Source organism: Hyperolius riggenbachi, chromosome 9, assembly GCF_040937935.1.
Source record: "Hyperolius riggenbachi isolate aHypRig1 chromosome 9, aHypRig1.pri, whole genome shotgun sequence".
NCBI lineage: Eukaryota > Metazoa > Chordata > Amphibia > Anura > Hyperoliidae > Hyperolius > Hyperolius riggenbachi.
In genome coordinates, this window is record NC_090654.1 from 95966506 (window position 1) to 95990812 (window position 24307).

Genomic DNA, 24307 nt, shown 5'->3' on the forward strand with positions numbered 1-24307 from the left:
GGGGCCTCACAGAGACAGCGATAGCATGTGTGAGATGTGGGGTCCTCACAGAGACTGGAGGTAGCATGTTTGAAATGTGGGGCCTCACAGAGACTGGAGGTAGCATGTGTGAAATGTGGGGCCTCACAGAGACTGGGGTAGCATGTGTGAAATGTGGGCCCTCACAGAGACTGAAGTAGCATGTGTGAAATGTGGGGCCCTTACAGAGACTGAGGTAGCATGTGTGAAATGTGGAGCCTCGGAGACTGTGGTAGCATGTGTGAAATGTGGAGCCTCGGAGACTGTGGTAGCATGTGTGAAATGTGGGGCTCTTGCAAAGATTGAAGTGAGATGTGAAATAGCACATTATGATTTTTTTTCTCTGCTACACACTGTAGGGGACAGTATGTCTCCACATATTACAGGAAAACAAAAGTTTGCTTTCTTAAAACAGAAAGCATTTGCGATAATTCAGGTTGGAGTGAGCTTGAGATGTCTCCCAGTGCATCACTGCTGAATATATGCAAATTAACCATTGTACCCTTAGAAGCTAAACACACCTCCAGAACCGCTGGAATGCAATGATGTGTCAGCTTGTTAATTTGTACAGAGCCATAATAATCCAACATGCATACAGACTGTTTTGGATTGTTTGATCCTCATCAGTGCATGGCATGGATTAATTTGGCTCTATGCAGTAGGGCTTATAACACCGAGAGGTACAGACTAACCAGCAAGCTCATGGTGACCCAGAACTCATTGGAGTGTGTAAGGGACTACAATGGTCCTAAAAGCCCCCTTACTAAGATGTTAAGAAAAACAAAAGTTTGCTTTCTTAAAACAGAAAGAATTTGCGATAATTCAGGTTGGAGTGAGCTTGAGATGTCTCCCAGTGCATCACTGCTGAATATATGCAAATTAACAACAGTTTATTTCACATGTGATATGCTTTATTTCACTAAATGGGTGTATTGTACCTAGGTGCAGTCAGCAACAATTGTGTTTTATTTAGCTAAAAGTCTCAAAAATGGTGAACAAGACCCCTCATCTACAGTCACTTCTAACTGAGATATCTGACCTGAGGTGGTATATAACAGCTTACCTACTGGTAGATTCTGGGGGTTACCTTCACTTCCTTTTACTTCACTACTACTTCTTCAACTTTCCTTTATGCTGTAGTTTTTCTTAGTGTAATGTAGCATAGCCAATTCTAAAGGCAGAACCTAAGTCAGTTGACAGAATTGACTTATGAAAGCACTGCAATGCACCGCCAAGACCTGAACTGGGCTTCATATTCGTGCTTTACTGAAGTAACAAAGATTGCTGCTGATGATGTATGCACCTGTATTCCTGCACTTGCCAAGTAAAGCTTTATTAAACCTTGAAACATCTGCTGTCCACAACAGATGTCTGCCGGGCTGTGGAATGTCCAGTCTCTAAGTGCAGGCTGCTGGTGCCAAAAAAGTTGGTTACCCCTAGCAACCTTAAATCAAAGGTGTCCCCCTCCATTGGTATCAGTGGTGGTATGTTGCTTCCTGCTGCCTCCCCATTCTCAACACTCACAGACCTGCAGATCAATGGCAACCCGAAGAGAGGAGAGCAGCACACAGTTAACATGCTGCACACTTCAAATGCAGGAAATGAGCAAGGAACTCACCTCCGCATCTGAAGTGTACCTCGTGGTCACAACTCCCCTCTCTCCTCTGTTCCTGTTGCCACTGATCTGCAGGTCTGTGAGTGTTCGGGATGGGGAGGCAGCAGAAAGCTACATACTCCCACTGACACCAATATGATATGGTGAAGCAGCGGCAGCCATTCAAGTCAAATATCCCTCCTGTCACCACAGAGCACCAAATGTAGTCATCTATCATTTCTTATTTTGCTGTAACTTATCACATGAATGTGTACCATTTTTAGTGATATCTCAAACCACACAGCAGCTATGTATGTATTTATATTGATGGATGTCCTGATTGTACAGAGTTTTGAACTTCCCATGTATCTGTTTCCCAAGGTTTGTTTTGTACTATGTGCAGCGCTATGGTAGTTGTTAGTGCTACATAAATAAAAAAATAATAATCTTGATTTTTGTGACAGCCTTCCTGCATAGTTTTAAGTGAAGTGACAAAGTAACAGTTACACACTGGTAAGGCTGCAGATCTAAAATTCTAACTTCTAAAGCCCAGGCAGATTTTTGCATTTAAGAGTCAAAATTTTGACAATTCCCACTCGCCTCCTGACCCACTTACCAGATGCAAAGCCGGTTTAAGTGGCATGGGGCCCTGGGGCAAAGGGAACTCTTGGGCCCCATACCCACCCAGCAAATTATCCCCTGGGACCCCGAGCCAGCTTAGACACCCCCCTCCCAATACCCCGTCCCCCACCCTCCCCACGGTTGGTTCTTCAACTGCACCCTTACCAAGATGCACACACAATTGCCTCTTCCCTCCTTGAAGGCATGGATGGACTGACGTGACATCACATGCTTACATTACAAGGGGGAGAGAGTGTCGCAATTGCCGTGCACGGTGCGTCTCACCACAAGGTCCAGGAAGAAAGGCGGAAGGAAACCATGGCATCCGGGCCAGCGCGGTGGAATCAGGTAAAGTATAGCTCTCCCTTGCTATCACATGCTGCTGCTCACCAGCACCACTCCTTACACGCCACCCATGCGACAGTACCCATGGCCCCAAAAATGTTTAAAGGGCGAACGCTTTGAGGGCCCCTATGGACTCTGGGGCCCAGGGGAAATTTGCCTTACTTAAAGCGCCGGCCCTGACCAGATGGCTACATTATAGCCACTGGCAGGTTGCTACACTAGTATCAAACAGAACGTGTCAGTGTCTTACCAACTAGGACAAGCATCTCAGATAACATACTGTATTCTCCATTGTTGCCTGGAGTTGCACTTTTTTTTTAATGTATTTACAGACATCACAATTGTTTACAGGTTTGTTTTTACAAAGCTAACATATTATATACAGACATACAGACAGAATCCCATACGTACGTCTTTGTGTTGTGAATGGCGGTCCCGCCAAGGATGATGCGCACCCCTGGAGTGGTTCGGTTCAGGTTGTACACAGTTAAAGCCTCTTCGTAGGTGGCTCCGCCCACAATAAATACAATGATATCCTGCGGCCTGAAAACAACAGTAGTGAGTAGGCGGAGGTGTAAAGTGGAGGCGAGCAGAGAATCAGCAGCTTGCTTATAATTAGTAGCTGGCAGTAATGTGAAGAGGGAGGCTGGGATGTGGGAGGAAGGAGGAGTGGAGGAGCGCATTGCCATTTGAGGTAAATCTATCTGTTCTAGCACACTTATTGCATGTTCATGCGGGACATAACTGCCTCACTACTGTCATGTAACACTGACACAGCTCCACACAACTATGAGCAACTGCTAAAACTGAGCTCCAGGAAATATTTGTAATGAAACATCACGATTTAACCCACATAATCAACAAAGATTCATTGTAAAGGGAACCTGAAGCAACATGTGAAAGCTGTGTTCTTTTTTTCCTTCACTGTAAAGATTAAGAATCCCGGGCTTCAAAGTGGATCTGAACTCCTGAGCAGGACAGAAGGAAAGCATAGAGAAATGCACTCTGTATGTATTTAGAGAGATTAGCCTAATTCCCCCTCATCTGTGACTAATCACAACTGTAATTTCACCTCTCAGCTGTGTCAGCTGGCTGCCTCAGCAGAGAGCTATTTGGTAAACACACAATAATTATGGAAGCAGACACACTGCGGATTTATTGCAGGATTTGTATCAGCTGTAGCAAAGAGATGTTTTTAAGGTTATTAAGCTGTTGCTTGTCTTTTAGACAAGAGAAGAAGTTCTGAGTTCAGGTCCACTTTAAAATGACAGGTTCTCTGCAGTCAGACTGCAGTCTTGTTACTGATGACCAACTAAAGCTGATAAAACTGTGTGGTTAAAGAGACTCTGGGGGAGATTCATCAACGCATTACAGTTTTTTCTTCTAAAACTTCCAAAAGCCTATGTAATAGTGGCAGTTTAGGGTGGATTTCTAGAGCTACACTACAGTTAAGAAAGGTGCAAATCCATTCCTTAACTGCTGCAGATTAAGAAGTGCGCATTAGCAGTTCTTCAGATAGCGCAGGCTAGATGTGATTTGTGGAGGGCTCCTCCCCCCTCACTCAGAGCTTGCTGACATTGCTGGTTACCTCAGCAACAGCAATTCCCCTCACACACTGCACTGAGAGACCTTCCTAACTTCTTCTATTCCTCACAGTTTAAGAAGGAATCTGCACTACCTATGATGTCTGAGCAAATGTCTGAGACAGTTCTGCACGGATTTCTAAAAACCTACTAATATTTTGTCTCAGACACTCTTGATAAATCTGGCCCTCTGAAGTCTCATTCAAATCAAGTATTTATATTAAAAATGTCTTTAACATGATTGCCCTAACTAAAACGCTGCATCCACACGGCTGAAATCTAACTAAATCCCCCCAAACTCCCCCTTGTAAAATCCACGACTTTCTTGGTTGTGGTTTTTTCTGTCCTGTGCGCTTCCGTGAGAGGCAGAGCCTTCAGCTGCAGCTCTGCCTCTCCACGCGTCTATCATCGCGTATATCCGCCTCTCCCCCGCCCCTCTCAGTGAAGGAAGACTGAGAGGGGTGGGCAGAGGCGGCAATCCGGCGCTGATAGACGCGTGGAGAGGCAGAGCTGCAGCTGAAAGCTCTGCCTCTCACGGAAGCGCACAGGACAGAAAAAACCACAACCAAGAAAGTCGTGGATTTTACAAGGGGGAGTTTGGGGGGGGGGGGGGATTTAGTTTAGATTTCAGCCGCGGGGATGCAGCGTTTTAGTTAGGGCAATCATGTTAAAGACATTTTTATTATAAACTTGATTTTAATGAGACTTCAGAGTCTCTTTAAAGCGGACCTGAACTCAGAACTTCTTTTCTGCCCTAAAAAATATGCAACAGCATTAAAACTATTAAAGAAAAACATTTGTTACAGCTGATACAAATCCTGCAATAAATCTGCAGTGTCTAGTTCCTGCTTTCATGGAACCACACATTGTTAACATCCTGTGCTTTCAATTTAGCTTATATGCTATGGCAGTCAGCTGACACAGGGGAGAGATCAAATTACAACTTATGATAAGTCACAGATGAGGGGGAATTAGACAGGCTGAACTCTCTAAATACATACAGGGTGCATTTCCCTGCGTTTTCCTTCTGTCCTGTGCAAGAGCTCAGGTCCACTCTCAATACTTCGGAGGGCAGAAAAAAAGATAACAAAAGGTCAGGAGTTCAAGATTTGTCAGTGTGGGAGCTGAAAACACTATTCACCTAAGACAGCAAAAAATTAAAACCACATTTTCAACTTTTAGATCCAAAATAGGACTCTGGAAATCAAGGATATTCCTATTTAGTATTAGGACTACAGACAAAATTGTTTAACCCATAAGTTGCTCTCCGTTTGGCTCTAAATACTGCAGTGACTAACGGCAAACATTATTTCACTTGATCACATTTTGTTTCTTCAAGCGAACCTGTAAGTTAGATACTTAAAGGGATACTGTAGGGGGGGGGGGGGGGGGGGGGGTCGGGGAAAATGAGCTGAACTTACCCGGGGCTTCTAATGGTCCCCCGCAGACATCCTGTGTTGGCGCAGCCACTCCCCAATGCTCCGGCCCCGCCTCCGGTTCACTTCTGGAATTTCTGACTTTAAAGTCAGAAAACCACTGCGCCTGCGTTGCCGTGTCCTCGCTCCCGCTGATGTCACCAGGAGTGTACTGCGCAGACACAGACTATACTGGGCCTGCGCTGTGCGCTCTTGATGACATCAGCGGGATCGAGGACACGGCAATGCAGGCGCAGTGGTTTTCTGACTTTAAAGTCAGAAATTCCAGAAGTGAACCGGAGGCGGGGCCGGAGCATCGGTGAGCGGCTGCGCAGGCACAGGATGTCTGCGGGGGACCATTAGAAGCCCCGGGTAAGTTCAGCTCATTTTCCCCCGACCCCCCTACAGTATCCCTTTAACCAACACAGAGGGAAGTCTCCGGATGGTCCAGAGGCTTGCTGTGTCCCCCTCAACCCCACCACTGATGGCAAGGACCCTCTTATTTTTCACAGCCCCACTCCCCTCCATGTACGAGCAATGATGTACAGCTGAGGACGGCCACACCTATGCAGTAGCATGAAGCTGTGCATGAAGGAGCCGCTTTGGTTAACTGTGCAGGAACAGTATGACCACACTCATACACTGAAGGGAGCACAGACTTGGTAACATATCCAATAAGCTCCTGCAGCAGTGGTGGGCTCCAAGATTGAAGGGAGAAAAGTGTTGGCACAAAGCTGCAATTCCTGCTTCTACTGTGTGGCCGGGATACCTGTACCATAAGGCTGACCAGACAGTATGACACATCAGCTTAACGTATTATATAAATAGGAAATTGTTTTTTCTGGCTCGGACACATTCTATACATCTTAGTATGGCTGACATGTCTTACCTGTCCCGCAGTGTGCTGGGCCCGACATAAGGGTAGGTGTTGTCTTTTAGCTTTCCTTTAATAAGTTTGTCTAAGGTTTCCAGGAGGAAGGGTTGGTGCTGAGTGTATACATTCTCCACCCCCTAGAATACAGCAACATGATGGTGTATTTACAACAGGGAATGCAAGAGCAGGGATAATTTCCTCAGGGATGAGCAAAATATCCTTCTAATGCTGGGAATACACGGCTTGATTTTGCCGCTCGATCCCGCAGGCGATTCTCTTATCTTCTGCTCGTTTTTTTCTTACCTTTTTCCATTGTGTTCAATGTGGAATCGAGCGACGAAACGATTGGGCCGGAGTTCGAACATGTCGGAAATTATTTATCGAGCCATCTAAATGGCTCAAAAACGAACCGTGTATTCCCAGCATAATATGTAAACTAGCATTAGTTAGAACTATCTAATTACTGATTTATTAACACAGCTATTGGTTAACTGGATCAGTAGCTTCAAGTTGTGATATGATATGCAAATCCCAAATTCTGCCTCTTGGTAGGGGCTACATAGCATATAATGCTGGGAATACACCATGCGTTTTTCCCTTCGATTCTCCACTCAATTCTTATATTCTGCTTGTTTTTCTTACCTTTTTTCATTCACTTTTATGAGAAATCGAGCGGTAAATATGATCGAACGTGTGTTCGGACATGTCGGAAATTATCTAGCGAACCATCTATCTTTTGGAAAAACGCATGGTGTATTCCCAGCATAAGTTAATTTTTGAAACTAACTCAGTTCCTTCTGTCAACTAAGCATCTGCTACATCAGTGGTGTGTTATCTCCTGGTGCTCCTGCAAATTACCCACAACAGAAGAGTGCACTCACCACTCACCTGTCCAGCAGTTGTGCTCCCTCCAGTTGGTGTCCTTCCCCCATCACCTCCACACAGTGATGGGCTATCATCCCCCGATGCTCTTGCAGACTACCCGCAACAGCGGAGTGCATTCACCACTCACTTGTAAGGCAGTTGTGCTCCCTTTAGTCCACATGTGTCGAACTCCAGGCCTGGAAGGCCAGATCCATGCCAGCGTTTAGCATTGACTGAGAAAGAAAGAAATGTGTTCTACCTGATGGACTACACCTTTCCTGATTCAGACCCATCAATTCATTTGAGCTGTATCAAAAATGTGTGAGGATCTCGGCCCTCGTAGGCTCGGTTTGACATACCTGCTTTAGTCTGTGTCCTTCTACCGTCACCTCCCCAGCGCTTGTTCTCCATGACCCAGCGGCATGTATGCTGCAGGGGCCCCAGTAGACCACTTTTAGCTGGGAGGCCATCACCACCCTGGGCAATTGCCTACTGCCATGTTGCTGTGCCCATTTGAGCTAGATATTCAAACCAGACTGATCAATAATTTCGATCCATTTGGAACAAAAATCGATCAAAGTTATGATCTTGTGGCCATGTTGGGACATTGATCTCCTGCAGATTCGAACACAGTAATGAAATCTGCTGGGGAAAATTGATTAGTGTATGGACACCTTCAAGAACTCCCCTGCAAACAAGATATATGGCTATACACTATTAGATTAGTGGTAGATCATATAGAAGATCAACATTTTCCAGATTGATATCTTTCAGATATCATTCTTTTACCAGTTCTGCGACACTGCATAATTAGATAATAGAGAAGATTTCTGTAGAAATATTGATCTATATTGATCTAATGGCTGTACCTGCTATCTTTATCCTGCCCGATGTGGTGCAAAGCTATGCAGAGTCATGATCATGTGTTGCTACTTGGGAGTGCAACTATCCTATCAGTATCTTTTATGCGTACATGGAAAAAAGGCGTCTGGAAAAAAAAATAGGTCACAGGGGATTGGCACTAGTGGAATATCTTTAAAATTAGCAATATTTCACTACTGAACTCTAATAGTAAAATAACAGTCATCTTTATTTTACTATAACTAAACCTTACCCTACTCTCACACTCTCACTCTTTACTGATGCTCAACGCTGAACCGTCCTCTATGCCTAATCCTTAACCATTCCCTGGTGCCACCTAACCCTAACCCCCCCCAGTGGTGCCAAAACCTCAACATTCCTCGCATCCCCCCATTGCAGAGTTGTGATTTGTGACAATGACAGTAAAGTTGGCTGCATGTAGGCACCTGATAAAATAACGGGCGCCAAATTTTCCCACTATAGAAACTGCGCCACCAGCTATTTTATTGGGCGCCTCCCTGCGCCCAACTTTTATTAATTTTTTTTTTTTTTTTTTAACAATAGAAGCCCTGGACACAACTTTACTGTCATTGTCACAAATCAGCTTTTGACGCCTAACCTGCGGCTCCCTTTTTTCCTGTTTCGATCTTTTGTATTTGGGAATACTAGGCTTAACATACTGACTTTAAGAGTGTCATAAAGAAGTCTACAGTCTTCGTACTGTATTGGGATTTTACCTACCTTCAGTCCCTTGAAGAACTGCTTGGTGATGGCTACTGCATCTTTTGGACTGAAGAGTTCGCTGTCTCTCACTCTCTTTCCACCAAACTCCACCACCGCAGACACCAGCTGCATCGGGAGAAAGAGGAATAAGACATTGTCTGGCCAGTGGTAATAAGGCAGAACTCTAAGCTGAACAAACCTATGGTGAGGAAGAGATCAACACTCATGTGGTCTGCAGATCAGGTTTGTCAAGAGACCAAAGTGTACGAATGACAGAAACTTACAGGAATGGTTAAATTTAAAGTATCTGAAGACAAGATAATTTTGTTGGCCATTTGCTGTAAGAAATATATTTTATTAGATAAATAAAAGATCACCCCTGGTCAAAATCCTGAACCTTTAGCATGGATTTCATTGTCCAAGCATTGGGTACACCCTATTATGTACACCCGAATGACTGTTCTTGGCCAAGACGGCTGGTGGGGGCTGCAGTAGTCAAGAATATAGCATGAGAACAGCGGCCCCCAACATCCTCGATGCACCGTGGTCGATCTGAGGGCATTGTTCTCTGCTGTCCACTGCACTCAGCCCTCCATAGCTACAGAACACATTCTGAACCGTCACCCAAGGGATCAAATCCTGATCCCTGTTGGGTGATACTCATATCAGAATCAGAATCAGATACTTATATGTGTGCACCCAGCTTTAGTGTTACATTTCACACAGCAGTGGGTGAAAGAACTCCATTGGCTGCTGCATTAGCTCACTTTAAGTCACTGGTTGTTATCTGAAATATTTGTTGTGCAGTGTCTCAGCACTAGTGTGCACAGAATAAGCTGCCAGTAGATGCATGCTGGCCTACCAACTCAAAGATCTAAGTATCATATCAATGGCCAGTTTGAATCTAGAAAAAAAAACGTGTGGATAATATTGTAGTTTAAGCAGTGGTGTTGCTTTTAGTGCATAGGCCAGTGCCCACCAAATTATTAAGGCTGCTTTCCTTCGTCTCATATTCTAGCAAGAACCCATGGTCACTAAATTTGGCGTGTTTTCAGGTAACCAGGCGACAATCTAATGACAAGGAGTTCCATTGCAGATATATCTGGCACTGTGATGTTTATGGGAAACAACAAGTTAAAAATCCTTGCCCAAATGCTAGTTGTTTTTCACATACGAGGTGAAAAACAGCCGTGAATTTAAAATCTTATTTAACATATTTATCCTCGAGTTCAACACACTTGACACAACATTCCTCAAGTTTCTTTAACCTTTCAAAAAAATCTATTGTTTGGTCACTCTACAACTGCTCTGCTGCAGTTTTCGCCTCAGAAGGAAGAAACCAACTCCTTTGGTTTTGGAACTGGAGATGGGCAGATGAAGCAAGTTCAAGTGAGCAACGTGGATGGTCAATCCAATCAAACCACACAATCTTCTAGACATTATCTTGCCAGCATGTTAATTATCATATGAAAAGGGAACACCTTGCTGTAGCCATCTTCTCCATTTTTTATTTTATTGCCCCCTTCAATTGGCACAGTAACTTAGAATAGTATTCTGCAGTAACTGGTGTTTCTGAAGATAATAAAAGAGAATTCTTATGCTCTCCATAACACACTGGTTCCATCAACCGTAACAACACATCCCAAACAATTCTTAGATTGTTCAAAATGCTGCAGAATCAACTCTGAGCTGTCAACTTGGTTTAGTGTCTTGCCAGCAATCAAACGTTTTGGCACCCACTTACCAACATTCTGCATACCAACCAAGGAACTAATTTATAAATCCAATCCCTATGGATATCTCTAGCGTCTCTGCAACTGTTTGGCCCGGTTCACATCTGCATTTGCCAACGGAACCGGACGTACGGTTCCGTGGTCCGTTCTGCTAAATGGACAAAAAAAATGCAGCAGGACCCATTTCGCTCAGCGGAATGGAAACAAAAGGTTTTGCAGCTACATAGGAACAAATAGAAAACTACAGTTTACAGCACACTGACTGTAAAAACTGACCGTTTTTACCTAATCCTGATGGCGGATCTGTACGGCCGGCTCCGCAAAAAAACGCAGATGTGAACCGGGTCTTTTTGTTTCCCGAAGGAACTTCAAGATGGCACAGAGTTCAATACTTGAGAAGTTTAAACTGTCATAGATGTGGGTCTGTTGATGATTCGAGAAATTTCAAAACATGGCGCAACATTGCATACTGGCACTTTACAATATAAATTACCACTCTTTTCAGCTAGTGACAAAACTTATGCTTAGAATTTCCAAGGAAAGTTTGACCGAAAAACTTTTTAGCAACCCCTCCAAGATACTGTCACTAGTCAAATATGGAGTGTTGACCAGCATTGCACTGGCACTCACCCTGCGGTACCTCTCAGACACACCGCGGCTGCGGAGGTCGGCCATAAGACTCTGCAGAGCATTGTTGCTGTGCCTCTCATAGTGCAGAGCATACAGCATCACCAGACGGGTAGCATCCAATTCTGATAGGCGCTGGTTCTGCAGTAATCGTTTCACGTTCTGTAGAGAGAAAGCATTAAATTATTGCATGCTGTCTCCCCCCTTGCTTAAACCGAAACAGACTGAAAACAAACATTGTCTTTTTTTTAATAAATAATTGAAAACATCTCATTGGCACACAAGTGTTTTTTTTTATTTCAATAAAGTACCAACAGGCAGCCCTTTCTAAAAACAAATGTCTGCCAAATGCCCTTCTTCTCGGGCAGTGAATACGTATAAGTAATTCCTTATCAGTGAGCGTTACACTATACTCAAACTGAATCTAAACTGGAGAGAAATGGTCACTTGCATACCTGAACATTAACTATTTCATGCAGAAAGAAAAAAAATAATAAAAAGGAATACAGCCTAGTTATTTGTATGCGTGGCATTGTGCATGCAGAGGTCTATCTCATAATCTTACATTTCAACTTGGTTCACTTTAAGTGTTGAGGCACCATGGGATGGAAGTAATTCTGACTGGAAGCAGATCTAATTATTGTGAAATATTGAATAAATAAAAAAATAAAGTGACCCTTTAAAACAGAAGTATGGTAAAAACGTGAATTGCAGAGGGTTTATTGCCATCATGCAGTTGGTATGTAACCTTCTGCAAGCAGTCACGCAGCAGAAGCATTTAAAGGACGTAGTGTGCCAGTGACGTCAATTTGTGCTCATTACACAGCCAAGCTATTGTCCACATGTATCTATCAGAGCTCTGGGATCTTATTCATAGGCCAGCTCCATGGTGACAAAGACTGAGTGTCATTCAGCATCCTCAGCCCAGACACAAGGCTGTGTCATTGTGCCCCAGTGACTGAGGGAAAGCCTGAACTGACCTAGCCAGACCAGGGCATACAGATGGTTAACTGGGGCTTTGTGTGGCATTAGACTGTGAAGAACTCACAATGAGCACGATTTATAACTTCTAGTGGATGTCTTTGAAGTGCTTCAGATGAGGCCTGGTGATCTTCAAGCAGCCATTGTTATGTGTAGATAAAAAGGGACACAACAGCCAAACTAAGTTTTTAAGAGAATTACATGACTTTACTGAAGGAGGAAATGAAAAAAAAGAAAGAAAAAGAAAAGAAGTGTAGATAAAATTATAAACATTTACCTGTTGGCCTTCCATCCATTTTAGAATATGGCCATAAAAGTCCTACAGTGTACATACAGTCATATGATACTATGCTGTAAAGCAGGTATGTCAAAACGGTCAGAGGGCCGAGATCCTCACACATTTTTGATACAGCTCAACTGAATTGATGGGTCTGAATCAGGAAAGGTGTGGGTTATCAGGTAGAACACATTCCTTTCTTTCTCAGTCCATCCTAAACACTGGCATGGATCTGGCCCTCCAGGCCTGGAGTTCGACACATGTGCTGTAAAGTGATCCTGTAAAGGAATGCATCATATCTAACCGGTAAACAGGCTGCACAGTATGCCAGTCTTAAAGCAGACCTGAACTCAGAACTTCCGCAACAGCCCAATAACCTTTAAAGAAAAACATTTCTTTGTTACACCTGATACATGAAGGGGGGGGGGGGGGGGGGGTCACAGAAGTCAAAGGGTATCATTCATAAAGCATTTCCGCATGCGGAAATGCTTAACACCGGTGACTTTCCCGACCACTCAGCATAAGCCCCATTCATAAAGGCTCTTTCCGCATGAAAAGGTGACAGAGCGATACATTTCCGCCTTGTGCGGAGTTTTTCTAGATTAATCTAGAAAAAGTAACAAACACATCCATTCATAAAGATTAGAGCAAGCGGTATCCGGAAGGAAAATACCGCTTGCTCGACAGTAGCGATAGGCGGGCGGAATACATATAAATGAATGGGAGGGACCTCCCAAGCAGCATCAGACAGAGCAGCGCAGGGAGGGAATCGGGCAGCTTTTAAGTTTCCGCATGTCTTCCGCCACGCTGCCGCCAGCTTCCTCCAGAAAACCTCCGCACTTCTTCCGCAACAGGCAGACTTCTTTATGAATGGCCACCCAGAAGTCTTAATTACCGGTTGCGGAGAAGAACGGTGTTTTCCCGCACTACCGACAGCCTGTTTATGAATGATACCCAAAGATGCCATCTTCACACCCTCTCCTGGATAAATAATGGGCTGCTAGAAGGGGAGAGGGGAACATGGCAGCTCCTATAGTTGTTAGAATCCAGGAAACAAAGTGGTGCTTGGTTCCATTTAACAGCTCTGCAGGGCTGACTGTTAATAGCATGGCTAATATAGCCCCAGTGAGCCCTCAAATTTGTCTGGACTAGGGATGGTCAAGAGGTGAAAATAATTCTGGGCTGGTGCAGGATTATGCAAATGTATGCTGATTAAAAATGAACCAATCGAATGAAGCCATGGAGGGATTCCATTGCTCCATTTTCAGAAGCCTGGCCTCATGCCTTTTCAACCTTCTCTGACCCAAGCAACTCCTAGTCCCAGCCTCCCACAACACTGACTGTATCCCAGAATGCTCTATTGACCTCTGTGCTAATGCAGCAGCCAAGAAGCTGTCAGATGGGAAAGGAGACAGGGCTTGGTAGTTAAGTCAATAGTCAGATTCTAATTGGACTTAAGGAACCTGCTAAGACTCAGCAGTGCTCCATTACTGGCACTACTGATGAGGTGGGAAAAGTATAGCATTCTGCCTTACCACCAGTTAGATGTGCAGCAACCCACTACAGGACATAGAAATATGTCATATACTGCATAACGGAGGTAAAAAGTTCCCTTGTTTACAAGTACAGTATAATATTGATATAATAAACTCTGGTATAGTAAACATTTGGGTATAGTAAACTACCTCTCCAGGTCCCAGCCTATCTCCATCATAAGTCTATGGGAGCAACGCCTGGTATAGTAAACCCAGATACAATAGAAGTTATGTTATATTAAACATGTTTTTGGCCCCTATATGACGCTGCCTCTGGATATAGTAAATAGTGGGCGGTGCATGCATCATATGTCAGTGTGAACCCCATGGTCAGCTGCTCTCTTCAGGCTGGTGCTGCACGTCCCGGCCACGGATGTATCGGAGCCAGTCACAGGAAGTGACTGATGCAATGTTTACGGAGACCTGGATACTGTACCAGTGATTTGCCCAGCCTGGCTATGTGGCCATAAGGTATACTTAACCTTGTAGTCCACTAAATGTGCAAGTGCTTGTACTGTACCTCCAATGGGAGGACATAGTTGCTCTTTTGCAGCAGCGAATGTACCCGGGCATGTTGGGTCATTTATAGGACAATTTCTGATGTAATATACTTCTGATATAGTAAACCACTGGTAGTAAAATGGGAATAGTATGAAGACATGTAGCTTTTTCCTGGCATTTATGATTTTTTTTATCATAAAAATGTCATCGTTGAAACTTGGATTACAATGAATGTAAAATGCAAAATACAGTGAAAAAAAGGTAATGTTAAATCTACCGTCTCCTAAGACAACTAGCTTCCCATTTCAATGTAATTATTAGTTGGAAACAAACTTTTTTTACCCCCATTTTTTAGTTATTCTGTTTTCTGAGTTCTTTGGGAAGCTCATGGTGAACACTTTGCAATAAATTGTTCAAGTGCTGAATTGTGGGTTTCCTCTGGGCACTCCAGTTTTCCCCCAAATCCCCAAAACATAGATAAGTTAATTGGCTTCCCCCTAAATTGGCCCTAAGATTATGATACATACACTACAAGATACATACACAGACATATGACTATGGTAGGGATTAGATTGTGAGCCCCTCTGAGGGACAGTTAGGTGACAAGACAATATACAATGTACAGCGCTGCTGAAGATGTCAACGATACATAAATACTAAATATTAATAACTGACTATTTCTGCCTAGGGAGGAAATTCAGCTCAAATGAAGCTGCAGAAGCACAGGGCATCTGGATCTCACCTCTACATTTTGATGAAAAATAACTGAAATTGAATGGGAACTAGACCTCAAACTAAGGAAAATTCTGGCAGGTGGCCATCAACCTCTGATAGCAGACACAGGTAGTTACACAAACAGTGCAAGGTTGGCTAGCACACCAAAAGGTAGTTTGCAGAGATTTTTATTCCTCTATGCATGTGTCATACAAGGTATGACATTTGTTTCAGGGCCACGGAGGGTCCCCTTCTTCATACGTATGTCTGCACAATCTGATGAAGCGGATCCTCCGTGGCCCCGAAACAATTGTCTTATCACGAGTTGACACATGCATTGAGAAATAATATCTGCAAACTACATTTTGTGTGCTAGCCAACTTTGCACTGTTTGTATGAAATTGGATGTGGCTTGCATCCTGGCTATGCACCCAACCACCTATGGCAAGGTGTGCATCTTCCAAACCACTTTCTTACAGGTAGTTACACAGTCTGCCAGCAGTCAACAAGGACTACAACGCTGGAGACATAGTACAGATGACCCTACATCACTATTACCAGTTTGATCCATCCATAGATAGTTAAGCCAACACTAAAGGTGGCCACACACCATGCAATTCATAGATCCAATTTTACACCAATTCGTCATTTTTTAGTGGTTGTCCCAAAAAAAAAAAAAAAAATCAAAAAAATAAATAAAATCGAGAGCTTGCCTTTGTTGTCGATCAATAAATCAGAATTTCCCGTTTTTTTCATTTTTTGGAGATTGGACATGTTGGAAATTTCAGACCAACTTTATCAAGTATTGTATGGTGTGTGATGGATTGTCAATAACTTCAGTTCCAATGTTAAGTACCAATCAATTTTTTCTGAGCTTTCAATTATTTTATTCTTGATTGGTGAAAAATTGAACCTAGGTGTGTGGTACATTGGTCAGATGTTTGAATTGTTACAATCAGACAGAAAAATTGTTTGCTATTCTTGAATTGAACAGATATTTAAAATATTGTATGGTGTGTGGCCACCTTTAGTCTTTCAAAATTTTTTATTATACTGTATTTCAGTGCCTCTTATTTTCCTGTTCTTCATTATCAGCCACCTGAGATCAGGAATTACCAACATTTATCTAGGCCAGGCATGGGCAAACTCGGCCCGCCAGCTGTTGAGGAACTACAAGTCCCACAATGCATTGCAGGAGTCTGACAGCCACAGTCATGACTCAAAGGCAAATGCATTGTGGGATTTGTAGTTCCTTAACAGCTGGAGGGCCAAGTTTGCCCATGCCTGATCTAGGCTGAAAAGGATAAGAATTTCTGGTGTATACCATCATCAAGTAAAGAAGAATTGGAAAGGAACTTGACTTCTCGGTTCAGTGTTCTTGCACAAGCTTACTGTAGCTATTTTGGAACGATCATTAGTCACGCATTTGAATCAGAGGTCAGTTTGTATTTGCTTCTCTGCGTGTGTGATTTACATCTTGCAAAAGTTATTTCAATTGTCAAACTATACAAATTAAAAGTTGAAAATTAAACACTCAAATAAAACACTAAGAAATAACTCTTCTCAACTCTCCTAAATTGCCTTCTAAGAACCCTAACCACTTTGCATTCTGGGGTTTTTGCCCCATATGGCCCTGACAAATTTTACACTTCACGCAAAATTGCGCAAAAGGTGGATCAGCGCATCACCAGGCCGCCTCCAAATGGCCTCGAATCAGAGGTTCGCTGAGCCCCCCCAGAAACTGCAAACGCACCTTGAACCCAAACGGAAGCTCTGCATATACACCAAAAGCAAAGCTGTAAAGTGGGAGCAGCTGACCAAAAAAAAAAAAAAAGTTTTACACTTCAGCTGTCGCTATTGAAACAGCAATAACTTTTTCATAACCTAGATCATCCAAGTAATATAGGTATACAAACAGTCCCTCACTTACAAACAACTCCAGCTACAACTTTTCAGATATACAGTCGTCTTAATGTATATAATACACAATACTTTTTTTATTACATATTTTTGTTGTTAAATGCTACAGTATGGTTTAAACTGTTATAAGTAGTTTAAAACACTTTAAAAGCATATTGAAAACAATTAAAAAAAAACAGTTTATAAGTCCAAATCCAAAGATGTCCAAACAAAAATTCTTTATCCACGCAAGTTTTACCATGTTTAACACAAGACTCAACTTACAATTTCCTAAAAGAAACCTGTTTATAAGTGGGGGGCATATACACACACACACACACACACACACACACACACACACACACATTTTTCCGACTTTAAGACACTCCTGACCATAAGACGCACCTAGGTTTAGAGAACACAAAACCGGGGGCGGGGGGACACGGACGGACGGAAATATATACTAAACAAGGACCTGGTGCATCCATGGTGAAGGGGCATCTTGTGGATTATGCCCCCTTGTACCTAATGTGTCTCCCTCTGTCATCCTCTGTCTGCCTCTGTCTTCCTCTATGGCCCTTTGTGTCCCACTGTATCCTCAGTTTGTCCCCTTCTGTCCTCCGCTGCATGGGCACAGTACAGGGAGTCCCTGACATTGCGGCGGGTTGGAGGTTCGTATTGGCAGACATTCACAAGTCAGGAACTTCCTGCATTTGGACTACAGAAAGGTATCAGACCGACACCACATTGATGGTGCCGGTCTGATACCTTTCTACAGATGGTGCTGGTCTGATACCTTTCTACACAAGTTTACTCTGGGCTGCTGCCAGACCTGACCGAGGCACATCAACTGCACGAGAAAAAGTAAGTCTTAAATAGTCCAAAAATACTGTATATATATGCACAGGTAGTCCACGGTTAACGTACAAAATAGGGACTGTAGTTTTGTTCTTAACCTGAATCTGTCCGCAAGTGGAAACATTGTGCCATCCTGTACCTCCTCTGTCATCTCCATTCCCCTGTCTTCAGCGTCCCCCTCTGTACCACCTCTGCCTCCACACTGTGTCACCTGTCACCTCTCCCTCCCCCGTGCAGCATGGACCAATGTATCACCAGTTTTTCTTTTTTAAATCTATTTTCTCAAAAACTTTAAGGTCTTTTTGCATCAGTAAGTTCTGTTGTCACACTGCTGCATGCATTTCGATGTGCAACACAATGCTGTACCAGTAAGTCTAGTTGAATAGGTTGAGTGCTGCAAAGGAGGACAACACAGGAGCCATGTGTTTTTGTACAGGTGCCCTATAGGTTCCCAGCGCAGTAGAGAGAGGAAAAATAGTTGAAGCTCAACACCAAACCAGACCATCTGTGTAAGGGAGGCAAGTGGCAGTCTGGCCCCCTCCTTTCCTCTCTGTGGAATGACCTGGGAAACAGCGCCCATCTTCCACAGAGGGACAGGGACGTGGACAGGAATTCAAATGGACTGCATTTGTGTGTTTTGGGGATTTTTGGGGTGTAAAGAATACACTGGGAAGTATGACATGAAAGGAGATGTTGCAATGTTACCAAAAAAACGCAAATATTTTTGCTTTAAAGTCTTAAGCAATCCTGAATGTAGAATATGTCAATATCATTTACATGAACATGAACGGTTTTCAGTTCCTTTATTTACTGCTGCCCTCCTTCAGCAAGTGTGAGCAATGCCAACAAAGGTTCATGCGCTTCCAGCAGCCACTATGCAGAGTATATTTAATTGGGACTATACGCCCTAAACTACAATTTTTAACAACTACTTTTAATATACCCATACACTTGTTCAACTTCCCGTAGATATACACAAAATTTAATCACTGTGATTGAATCTGCTGTGAAATAGTTAACGCAAACGTTGACCGATCGACCAATTTCCATCTGACATCAGTCGATTCAGTCGATTGGTCCAGATGGAAAATTTTGCTTGATCGTCGGCAGGCCAGGTCGCTAGCAGCATTTCATTCGCATAGCATAGCAATAATATCAACAGTCCGCCAGCGCAAGTCCTCCGTATCTGTGGTGTCAATTCTTCTGGTCGGCCTTGTTCTCAATGTCCTCTTCACTTCCTGTCCTGTCCTGTGACAAGACAAAGTTCAAACTGTAGAGCGCCATCTACTGTTTGAACTTTGGCTTGGAACAGGATGGGACAGGAAGTGAAGAAGACACGGAGAAAGACGCCATAAGAAGTGACAGCATGGACCTGCGGACTCGTAATATTATTGCTGCTGCCCAGGGGAGCCCGAATGGGGGGAGGCGAGCCAGGCGGCAGCGGCTCCACAGGTTTTGAATCAATTTCATGCTGAAATTGATTCAAAATATGTATGCAGTGTGGGCAGCCAATAGATCCCTCTCTGGCCAACAGATAGATCCCTCTCTAATCTAATCTGATCAATCTGGTGGCTATCGACCAGTGTGTATGGCTGGCTTTAGTTACATAAACAAATATTTTGAAGCATTCCCTGTGTGTAAAGGCTCATACACATGTACCAACAATTTGTCCAACTACCTTCCAAACTCGTCTGCTGGAAGAAAAGTTGAGCGTGTGTACGGCTGGCAAACAACCAAATGACTAACTGATAGCAGGTGGTTTGCCAGATCCAAAAGGTGGATCAACCTTCCCAACTATCATGCAGGTTGCCTACCAATTTAGTATACCAGATAGTCTTTATGTGCTTAATTTTGTTTAATTTCAACTTGCAAAAACATCATACAAAAGGCGAATCACAGACACATTTGAAAACTTCCAAAAACCATTAAAGACCAGCACTGGAACTGCATTTTACTTCAATCCCACTGTCACTGTGAAAATATAGTACCAAATTGGCCGCCCAGCCTCAGCCTATGCAAGCCAATCAGTTATCAAATCACATTGTGACAATCGTGGGCCCACCACCAGGCGCACACCATGAGGCCTCAACATGCACCCCCCTGCTGCAGCGCACTGTCGCTCAATGTTGGCCGGCAAGTCTCTTATTACATGAAGTGTTTCCACTTACTGACACCCCGTTGGGCTCACTGTAATGGGGGTATAGCACAATGGTTTTAACCCTCTCTTCGCTTAAACAGATGGACTCATTCTTCATTACGTGCTATATCGCTACCCTTTTGTTTGATGACTGGCCCAACTGCCACTTTGCCTGGCTGAGAGCATACAATTCTTCCGCCTTTTAGGGTTGCATTAATACTGGCTGGGATACTCCCCACTACTCACGGACACATCTCTGGCTTCTCAGCGTGCACGAGGGAGCAATGCTCAGGGCTCCAGTAACTGCCCGACGCGGATACCGCATCACCTCACTCTGCTCCGCTTCCTGCTGCTGCCATCATCTTCCGCCGTGAAGTTGCATGGTGCGGCCCGGCGTCCCGGGCTTCGTAAGCGCTCACGTGTGCTGGTCAGTCCCCGCCCACTGACGCGTTTCGCCCCGCCCACGGGGCTTTCTCAAAGTGAATTGGGGTTGGCCAGGTGTGTACAAGTCTTTTGAACAACCTTGTTTTTGAATGCGGACTTGTTGTGCAGTTTGTCCTTTAGCTTACACGCATAGTATTTAAAAGAAACATCAAGCTAAAAAATGAAAAATCAGCTTTACTCACCTGGGGCTTTCTCCAGCCACTTGCAGTCGACTGTCCCACGCGGATTGCTCCGCTCTCCGCCGCTGTCCCGGTCTCCGCGCACGGTATTCAGGCCGACCCCGAGGTTGTCCTTACTGCGCCTGCATGAAGCGCCGCTGTCAATCATGGCCACGTGGCGTACTGCGCAGTACGCCGCGGACCACGTGTTCATGATTGACAGCGGAGCTTCACGCAGGCGCAGTAAGGATGACCTCGGGGTGAGTAAAGCTGATTTTTCATTTTTTAGCTTGATGTTTCCTTTAAACAGACACTGAAGCGAAAGAAAATATATGATATAATGAATTGGTTGTGTACTATGAATAATTACTAGAAGATTAGCAGCAAAGAAAATATTCTCATATTTATTTTTAGGTATATAGTGTTTTTTGTAACATTGCATCATTCTCTAATATGTGCAGATTACACAACATTCAGCATTCAAAATCATTCTTTCAGAGCAGTCAGTTAATTTTTTACTTTTCCTCTGCCAGAGGAGAGGTCATTAGTTCACAAACAGTTGAGATAATAAAAGTCAGAAAACAGCCCTCTCCACGACTTTGAAAGTCGTAGAGCTTAATGGGTTTTTTGTATAGAGATAACAACTGGAGTTTCTTAACTCTTCCTGTACTGGAAACAATTAGACTGATGTATCTGATCTTAATGTTTTATTTCTTAGCTGTACTACACATACAAATCATAATATTTTTTTTTCCGCTTCAGTGTCTCTTTAAGGGAGTTGGTAGCTTAGTTAGTTGGCAAGTGTGTATATGTACTTTTCAGGTAAACAACTTTACGCATAAAGTTAAAGGTGTGTATGAGCCTTAAGGCTGCTTACACACCAAGACGTTACAGGCGCACGTTAGTGCGCCTGTAACGCTCCCCCAACGCACAGCAATGTAACACAAGTGGGCTGTTCACACAGCCCACGTTGCGTTACATGTAACGCTGCACGTTCTGCTCAAAGTGCAGCATGCTACGGCGTTGGAGCGGCTATAGCCGCGTTAGACTGTTTGCACATGCGCAGTGGGGGGCGGAGAGGAGGCGGGGAGAGCCAGCTACAGTAGCCGCGCACATGGCTACTTAATATTCACTGCACTGGCGGCCGCTGATTGGCCGGCGGGACCACGTGATGCGGAGTGTCTCGCTCCGCATCACGTGGTCCCGCTGGCCAATCAGCGCCACTCTGGGAGACATTATAGGAATCGAGCCGCCTAACGCGGCTCACTCTACCGTCGGCTCTTGCAGCACCATACATTGTGTTAGGTGCACGTTATGCGACCTTAAAGGGAAGGTCCAAGCAAAAAAAAAAAAAATGAGTTTGCCTTACCTGGGGCTTCTACCAGCCCCATGTAGCCATCCTGTGCCCTCATAGTCACTCACTGCTGCTCCAGTCCCCCGCTGGCAGCTTTCTGACCTCGGAGGTCAGGGCCGCATTGTGTACATTTTTACGCATTCCCGCTAGTGCAGGAACATTAACATATACATTTTTACGCGTTAGTGGTGCAACGCATACATTTTTGTTCCTGCACTAGCTGGAATGCGTAAAAATGTATGCAATGCGGCCCTGACCTCCGAGGTCAGAAAGCTGCCAGCGGGGGACTGGAGCAGCAGTGAGTGACTACGAGGGCACAGGATGGCTACATGGGGCTGGTAGAAGCCCCAGGTAAGTGAAACTCATTTTTTTTTTTTTGCTTGGACCTTCCCTTTAACGTGGCACCTAATGCAACGTCTTGGTGTGCAAGAAGCCTAAAGGAAACCTAAATCAAACTGAAAAAAAAAGGTTTCACTTACCTGGGGCTTTTACCAGTCTCCTGCAGATGTCAACAAATCTTTCTAAACGAGAGATGCGACTTTCATGCATTGCATGTTACTGCTGGTCTCTTCACTTCAGTTTCTTCAGTGAGGGCCGATTCCCACTACAAGAACTTTTTAAACACTAGAGATTTTAAAAGCTCTTGCTAATGCTATGCTATGGGGGATTAAAAAACAAAACAAAAACACATCCCTACAGTGAGAACACAAACATTACATTAGCAAAAGCTTTTAAATCACATAGCGCTTAGAAAAGCTCTTGTAGTGTGAACTAGCCCTAACACTGCATATCTCCCCGCACTTCCGTCAGTCGGAGTCAGTCTAAGGGCTCGTTCCCACTATCGCGAATCCGCATGCGTCCAATGCATGCGGATTCGCACATGTAATGCAAGTGGATGGGCCTGTTTCCACTGTAGCGTTGTTGAGGAGCGTTTTTTTCAGCGGTAAAAAAACGCACAAAAGAGCCAACGAATTCGCCTGCGAGTGGAATGCATGCGAATCGCCGCTAATGTATTTAATAGTAAAAACGCATGCGTTTGTTACATGCGTTTTTACCCGCGATTTCGCACCTTTTTCAATTTTATTTTGCCCTGGCAGTGTCATGGTTAATTTCGCATGGCACCCTGCCATGCGAAATCGCACGCGAAATCGCGGGTAAAAACGCATGTGGAAACGCATCCGCATGCGTTTTTACAAGCTTCGGAATGCCGGCGAAATCGCGTCGCAACAGTGGAAACAAGCCCTTACATAAGAGAAGTGCACTGTTTGTATAGCTCTCCAGCAGAAGCTGGAGGGATATACGTGGAGGGCACACTTCTCCTGCGTAGCTGGCCACGACTGACGTCAGTGACGGGACCGGCTTCCTGAAGATGTGGGCAGCGGAGGATGGTGGCGTGGGAGCGATCGGAGCGGATGGAGCTGGAGGAAGCTCCAGGTATGTATAAAATCTTTTGAATTTTTCATCTCTGAGTCCCTTTAAACAACTCATATGACTTCAACACAATGTATGATCATAACTTGAAGGAGTCCTATTACCTGCAGGGCATTGGAATGGTCACTCTGACAAGCCAATTCCTGCTCCACCTCAGACACCTCCATTAGATGGCGCTCACTGACCAGCCTTGATAGTTCCCCCACCACAGTCACATGCTTGGACACCGTTCCAGACATCTTCTTGAACTGAGGGTAGTTTTCGACAAAAGCCTAAGAAAGACAAGAAAGAGGTAATTAAATTTTACATACAAAAACAACAAAATCCTTAAATGACTGTAAACATGGTTTACCCCCAGGAACATTGCTTAATACCTTATGGATAAAAAAAATGTGAATCAAGCTAGAGAAACCTCCTAGGTCAAGGATTGTGTACAAACCCCCAAGTCATAAATGAAACCATAACCATGATGATAGAAGCCATGACTAAAACACTGTGAAGTCAAATGAACCAAATAAAGCTGGCATAAAACACAATTTCATGTAATTCCATATAATGGAGCTGTTCGGGAGTAGTCCAGCATGTAGAGCAGGATCATCCACCAGGCAACCTAGGCAGGTGTTTGGGACCTAGTGGGTGTCAAGGCGCACACCAGCCACCTTCTCTGATCTCTCTCCACTGCAGCCTACCAAAAGGACCACAAGGGGGCCCCATATCTACTACCTAGGGCCCCATTACATCTTAATCCATCTCTGAGAGC

The 24307-nt window shown here is 44.1% G+C and overlaps 1 protein-coding gene across 1 annotated transcript in view; it reads right to left on the bottom strand.

Moving 5' to 3' along the window:
• Positions 1–24307, bottom strand: part of VPS45 (vacuolar protein sorting 45 homolog) — a 63588-nt gene that overhangs the window by 13040 nt on the left and 26241 nt on the right. Inside the window, exons 10-14 of the mRNA XM_068253230.1 lie at positions 23652–23819; positions 11262–11420; positions 8917–9024; positions 6466–6587; positions 2990–3121 (exon numbers count right to left, since the gene is read on the bottom strand). Of these exons, the coding sequence (XP_068109331.1) occupies positions 2990–3121; positions 6466–6587; positions 8917–9024; positions 11262–11420; positions 23652–23819 (689 nt within the window). The remainder of the gene's footprint in view (positions 1–2989; positions 3122–6465; positions 6588–8916; positions 9025–11261; positions 11421–23651; positions 23820–24307) is intronic.